Genomic DNA, 7,687 nt, shown 5'->3' on the forward strand with positions numbered 1-7,687 from the left:
TCTAATTATCGTTATCGATAAAATCCTAGAAAATATAGAGATCTATTTTTGTCAATATTGCACACCCCTAATATATTTAATGTTTTGTTTAGAAAAAAAATAAATAAATATGAGAAGTGCCCTTTTTTCCACTTGAGCCCCTGCCCCTTAAAATCCATCACGTCATTTACGGTTTCATGTGAGCTTGTCTACCGAGAGATTTTGGAACGTTTCAGAAGCTGAACAATAGGCATATTATTAAACAACAGTACAATCAATCGAACACACTGTATTTCAGTCCCTCACAGCCTCGTTTTTGATCTCTGTCAGAAATGAAGTATGATGCTGAAGTGCCCTTTTTTCCACTTGAGCCCCTGCCCCTCAAAATGTCTGTGCACGTCCCTGACTATGTTATATATAAAACATATTTGAGGTACATTAATCAAAATACAAATGCCAGGAGTCTCAATTCACTGACATGCACTTGTTATCTGAGCTGTTTGCAATGCTGTAGTTTATGTTTAAAACTAGTGGTCGACCGATATATCGCCAATGCCAATATGTTGGCCGATATTTGCCATTTTGTTCGAGTAGGACCCGGGAGCGCTCATTTTCTCCCTCTTCATTGTTTATTTTCGCCAACAGTTCTGTCTAATATGAACAGAAGTCTGTCTAATATTGAGATAGAACTGTTAAACAAAGTAATTAAAATGTACACAAAAGTATTATAATGATTGCATTTATATTATTAGTAATATGAAGGCAAACATAATACTTTCTTTACACATTTATTTTTTAATTATTTATTTTTCCTTTTTAAAATATTTAAAATTCCTTAAATATTAGTTAAAAAAAAAAAAATATATATATATATATATCGAATTTGCATAACAAGCTCTCAGACCTTTTTTGAGAAATGCCTTACGTGAAGAACATTTTCAAAACAAAACAAGCATACTCCAGAGACTTCATGCACGCAAGGTTATACTGAAAGCAGCTTCTTTGCTGCTCACTTGCTAGCACATCAGAAAGAACAGAGCTTAGTTTTATTGGTTTTTGTAAAGCATCATCCATCATACTCATGGGGGGGAAAGAAAGTTTTGAAACAAGTGTTGACAATATTGAAAAAGCGAGAAAACCCCCAAACTCCCGACCACTTAGGAGCTAACTTGTTTTGCGGGTCTACCTAACCAGGTAGACTGATTACTAGCGAGTAATCACATAACAGAAAACACGGTCTACTTGTTTCCTTTCAGGGATCAAAATGATGCAGGACTGCGGGCACCATACGCATTCAGCACGTGTGGAAAGATTAGTTATTGTTTGCTTATGTATTCTTCACTGCTCCTTGAGCTTCAGCAGCCCGAACACAAAATAAATGTGTCTCCTGCCAGCGAGACATTGTTCTATCAGTCAGCATTAATGGTCTGAATGCAGGGGCCGAGGATCTGGCGATGCGGGGCTCCGTCGAGCGCGGTCCGGGGCCAGACAGCCAGGCGCAGGGGAAATGAGCTCCATTACTGAGGTGGCCATGTTGGGGCTGGGAGACTGGGCTGGCTCTTATTGCCTGTGTTTGGGACAAATGGGAAATGTGATTCCCCCATGCCTGAGACAGCCGACAAGGGACGACTGATCATTATACACGAACATCACCAGCACAATGGAGATGACAAGGGCATGGAGGCCCCAAAGGATACAAATGATGGAGTATGTGCAAGGTGGAAGCGAGAGTATATTTGTGTGTTTGTACTGATATATAAAGGCCAGAGTTGTGCTTAATGTTGAGCAGACAGTGGCACAGACAGTAATGAGGAGAGCAGAAAGAGGGCTTCTCATCCTCCAGCATGAACCTCTCTTTCACTTTTCATTACCCTACCGCATCTTTCCATCCTGCTTTACTCACTAGCATGCTCTCCCCATGCTTCTCCGAGAGTTTCTGGCCGTGAAGCAGGACTCAACGAGTCAATAGGATTATGCAGCACATCCACTGAGGATGTTGGATAAGATATGGGTGATTGTGGAAACAGAACACGTATTGAAATGACAGATTTTCGGATAAAATAAGTTTGAATCCAATTAAAATGGAACATAAATAACATATAATCTAAATTATAAAATACAATATAATAACTGAATATAAAAATTACTTGATATAAAAACATTTAATATATGACAAAAATTATTAAATATAAAAATAAACAGTGCTATGCATTATACTGATCAAAAGTACAAGACATTTATGTCTATTAAATGCTGTTTTGTATCTGTCTATTCATAAAAGAATCTTGAAAAAAATCTGCATATTAGAATGATTTTTGAAGGATCATGTGACTTTTTTACCATATTTCTGATCAAATAAATGCAGCCTTTGTGAGAGACATTTCAAAAATATTAAAAACATTTTACAGACCCAAGTACAAGACATTTATATGTCTATTAAATGCTGTTTTTTATCTGTCTACTCGTAAAAGAATCTTGAAAAAAATCTGCATATTAGAATGATTTTTGAAGTAATTTTATGGGTATGTATAACCAACTCGGTATTTCCACGCTGTCTGAAACACATCTCTTGTGCGCACTTTGATTGTGTGCGAGAACAGCACATGAGTAACGAATTGAGCTCTCTTTCATTTCTTCTTCTTGTGGTTTAAATTGGCAAATTAATCTGCGAATCACGTGCGTGCCGAACGGTAGGGTCTCATCCATACGTACTACGGATCAACTGCGATCCGTTTAACTTTAACTCCTAATATGTGACAGATCAGAGCAATCTTTCATTTATTTATTTAACATGAAATTGTCTTGAAAAAAATCTGCATATTAGAATGATTTTTGAAGGATCATGTGACTTTTTTACCATATTTCTGATCAAATAAATGCAGCCTTTGTGAGAGACATTTCAAAAATATTAAAAACATTTTACAGACCCAAAACTTTTAAACGGTAGTATATAGCATGTGTTAATTACTTGCTATTAATTTGATTAAGATTTGTATTTATTTATAAATATTACTATATATATATATTACTATATATATCATATATAAACCATGCATTCTCAAACCCTGCTTTATTTCCCATTTAAAATTTACAAACTATTTACAAATATTTAAGGATGTAATGATTCACTTAACTCACGATGCGATACGATTCATGATACTTATTTCACAATATGATTTACTCACATTTTTTTTAAAAACAAAATGAGATTTAAGACAAATTATAAAAGATGAAAAGATGTCCTCTTATTATTGCTTGGACAAAATGCCGAACATTTCTCTGTGAAATTGAAATATGAAATTTTAAAACAAACCCCAAATCAAATTAAAAAAGTAACACAATCAAAATAAATCTCTTCATATAAACAATCCAAGGCTTTGCCTGTGCTCTTTTCCACCCAGCAGTTTTTAACCTAAATTAGATTGTATAATTTCGAAATTGACTTTCAACCGGCTCGCGGTGCATCGTTACATCCCTACAAATATTATTTGTTAATTCATTTTATTTGTAATACTATATATAAAGTGTATGTTCTTAAATCTCATAACTCATAAACTCAACTTTATTTTCCCTGTTGGTCTAAAATAAAATGTTATGATTTACAAATATCATAAATATCTAATTAAAATATCATACATTTAATATGTTATAACGTTTGATGTAGTGGCATACAGAAGCAAAATTAAACTATTTTGGAAGTTAAAAAATATTTCCAATAATTTCAAACTTGTAAAAAATTACATTTACAAGTTTGAAAGTATCAATCTTGCGACATACAGCATCTTGCATCACAGGATGATGCATGTTACAAGTTCAATCCTTTCAACTTTGCCAAAAATAAATAAATAAATAAAAAATGTGAGCACTTCATGCAGTCAGTTACATCATTGTCTGTCTTTCAACATGGACCAGTTCTGAGAGAGGCTGGCAGATTCCCCGGTCAAGCACCAGCACCATTTCAGTGTTAGAGAGGCATATTCAATCCCATGATGCCCTGAGCAAACATGTGTCATCTCCAGGACAGAATGAGTCAGTTGTATCTCCAAGATAACACATTAATGTGCTGTATGGGACCTCTAACATTCATGTTCACAGCGGTTCGACCAACAGAACTGACACACAACAGCATTTGTTTCAGATTTACCTTGCAGTGGCCAGCAAATAGTATCAAGCCCCAGAGCTGGCTCCTAGTTAACCTCAAATACACATCACACAACCCGGTGCTGCAGCCTTCTCTACCCAGGGCAGGTGAAAACCCCACCGGTCACAATTACCCAGCCAAGCACCTTCATCAAACACCCAGTGCCTGGGAGCACATCTGACGCACCACAGCCCTAATTCACTCCTACTCCAAACTACACTGCATAGGGACCAAATAGCCATGAGCAAAACAGCTATCCATCCACGTCTCCCACATCTAACTTCGGAGGGAGGGGGTGGGATAATGGCATTGTTTAGCCGTTTCCATTTAGATTCAACTAGCAGGTGCTTTCGGCTTTTTCTAAAACCGTGGCAAATGTGTAATGTTTTGTTCATGTTCTGTGATAAAACTTTTCTATGCACCGTGTATGGTGCGTGTTGACAAAGTTTAAAAGTAAAGAGTTCTCCATCGCTCTTTTTCTGCATTTCAGTGTCGTAAATAAAGAGCCTGAACAATGCCTATTGACAGAGACTGACTTATGTAATCCAGGTGTTACAAAATGTGTCCACTCTGCACATACTTCTATGGTACTGCCTTCATTTATCAACTTAAGCATTATAAATATAAAAAGAGAAGCTGTTTTAATAGGGTTGGGATGGGAAGAAAAAAGACTCAGGGAGCAAATGCCCCATGTCCAATGAAAAAAAGGAGAGAAACTAAGAAAGTGAGAGTGGGAGACAGTTCAAGAGTGGCTCTCTGAGAATAAAATAAATCTTGTATATCAAAGGAGTGCATATATACAATGCATTTGCCTCCCTGCAGACTCTAAAGGAAGGCAGCCTGAAAGTACATCAGCTTCAACTCCATGCTTCACTTTCAAAGTCCTCAATTGTACAACACTGCAATTCTATCTGTACTTGTTCTGGCTTAAAAAAAATTTAAGCTTGACAATATTATTTTGCATAATGTTGATTACTTCAGATATAATTTCACTCAACCCTTAGTTCAAAACTGAAAATTGTTGCATCTGGAGGGTTTAACAGAAAATCTCTCCTTTGTGTTAAAGTTCTAACATTTATTTATTTTTTACGAAATTTATATTGTTTGAGCTGTCAAATTTTCTAAATCACTTTTACAGTAGGACAACAGTGGAGGTGGATAAATTAGTAATTCATCACCAATGTAATATCTTCAAGTTACTTTATGTAAATAAGGAAGTTATATAACATCTCTTCTTGGTATCCTTGCACAAACATTTGGCATATGTATTATAGGCATTATGTTGTCATGACAAAGTTTAAAGTTAGCTACTACTTTACACAGTTTAGTAGGTAATTCTGTTTGTCCTATGTTAACATGTATCATGTTCATTTTAGTGGCTATAAACAGTGTATTTTAATGTGTATTACCTGGTCTGGTTGCTTTCATTTTAAATGTATTTTTGTTTAAAAAAATGATGGACAAGTCAAAATTATTTTCTGTGGTAATCGACATTATGCGACAACTGCTGTCAGCTAAGCTTAATTTGTATTGAACCCCAGAACATTCCTTAAATTAATACATTCCTATACTAGAAGAGCGGTGTTCCTCAGGTGTCGGTTTTAGGACCATTTGAGTTATTGGCTTTCTATTTCACTTTTGGAGGATTTTTTGACAGGCGTGGGTGGGTTGATTCCTACCATCAATCAATTGTTAAATTAATGAGAATGATTTGAAGGAGGCAAGGGAAAAGATTCCTAAAACAAACGAATCAAACATTTCCGATGGATGAAAGAAGCCAACTGCGTATTTCATCCCGCCAGAGGATCCAATAATTAACATTCCTTCCACAGAGCCTGGGTGGCTCTGAACGCTTCTGTGAAATGCAAATCGCTGTACACAGAGGCTCCAGAATGGGAACTTTGTGACTGTAGGGGAGGGCCGCCAATCTACCCCAATAGAGTTTAGAAAATTTCAGGTACCCCGTTAATGACAGGAGGGCTGGAGAGACAGGAGGAGACTGGAACTACACACTTCACCTTGGAGAGAAATATTCAACAAAATCTTATTTTAATAGGGTTGGGATGGGAAGAAAATATCTTCAACAAAATCTTATTTATCTAATCAAGTATGATTCAGTGGGCAAAATATTATAACATAGATCCTTTTTTGTGTTACTTGGCAACAATGAATGTTTGACTTTCTGGAAAAGGTTTAATCGTTTTCTTCTCTGTTTTTCTTTGCTGATAAATTCTTAGAAAAAACAAAAGTGCATCTTCCATCTGAGAAGAAGAACCATATGAATATGTAGTAATGCAATCTTTAGATGAAATCACTTTCTGCATGTGCGTAGTCTTCCTGCTTCAAGCTGGAATACTCAGAAAACAAGGTGTGCTATTAAATCCCAGCACTCCTGTTTACTGACGCACAATGAACCTGATACTAGATGAATTCCATGTTTCACATTATTTGTAAACAGAGTTTTGTTATGAAGATATCAGTGTGCATCCTGAATACAAATACACTGAGCTGAAACCAAATCAGGTGCATATTGACGTGTACTTACAACAAATACAAGCAAATTATCAGAAACGTGCCAAGAATTCTGGTCTGTTTCGGAAAAGGATAATTATCTGAGAAACAACTCCTCAGCTTGTAAAAGCTGCAAGAAAAAGGACCTTGCGCTCCAGAGCGAGTAATCAACAGCAAGTGCATGTCTGGGGGAGAAAAGAATTGGAGAAAAGATGAGTTCTAAGGTGTGTGTGTGTCTTGGTGTGTTTACAATTCCAGAGCTGAAAAGTGTGACTGTAGCAAAGATATTGATCAGAGAGCAAGCTCGTAATGATGGTAAAAAAGAACTGGGTTCGGCCGCAAGCCCAGTCTTTTGTGATGCCTAAGGAGTCAACAAAATCTCAGACGGAGGAAACTTCAAAGAGCGGAAAAGTAGTACTAAATAGAGAACTGTAATGAAGTTAAAGGAGATCAACTTTAACTTTTTATTTCTTATCACACTCTCAAAACACCTTTATATTAATATTTTATGGTGGAAGTAAAGTAACTTTGTGTTTGAGGGGTATTTACATTTTTAGCTCGGATTGACATAATCATTCCTACCTTGGGATCGGCAGTGAGAAGCTTGAAGGCTACGTACACCTGGTTCTCCTTTACACCTCCACCCAGGTCCAGGAAGTTAGCAGGCTTTCCACCATGCAAGTCGATGATGTCACATGTTGCCATAGCAAGGCCAGCACCATTAACTATGGATACAGGTCATGTTTTGGACATTAAAAAGTGCTCACCTAAAAACGATAATTTCATCATCATTTACTCACCCTCATGTCATTCCAAACCTGTATGCCTTTCTGTCTTCCAAGGAACACAAAAGGAGAGTTAATAATGCATTGATAATGTGCCAGTCAGTTAATAATAATGTGTTAATAATGTGCCAGTAGCTTATTTGTATGTAATTAAAATTTAAATGGACAGGAGCTTTCAGGCTTCAAAAATGTCACAAATGCATGATAAAAATATAATACAAGTAAAAACATAAAAATACAACTATATCTATACAGCTATATACAAATATAT

General features: G+C 36.2%; 1 protein-coding gene across 1 annotated transcript in view; it reads right to left on the reverse strand.

Annotated features, from left to right (window-relative positions):
- Positions 1–7,687, reverse strand: part of LOC107699794 (succinyl-CoA ligase [GDP-forming] subunit beta, mitochondrial) — a 124,310-nt gene that overhangs the window by 37,562 nt on the left and 79,061 nt on the right. Inside the window, exon 9 of the mRNA XM_016501188.1 lies at positions 7,214–7,356. Coding sequence (XP_016356674.1) covers positions 7,214–7,356 — 143 coding nt within the window. The remainder of the gene's footprint in view (positions 1–7,213; positions 7,357–7,687) is intronic.

Source organism: Sinocyclocheilus anshuiensis, unplaced genomic scaffold, assembly GCF_001515605.1.
Source record: "Sinocyclocheilus anshuiensis isolate Anshui unplaced genomic scaffold, SAMN03320099.WGS_v1.1 scaffold951, whole genome shotgun sequence".
Taxonomy (NCBI): domain Eukaryota; kingdom Metazoa; phylum Chordata; class Actinopteri; order Cypriniformes; family Cyprinidae; genus Sinocyclocheilus; species Sinocyclocheilus anshuiensis.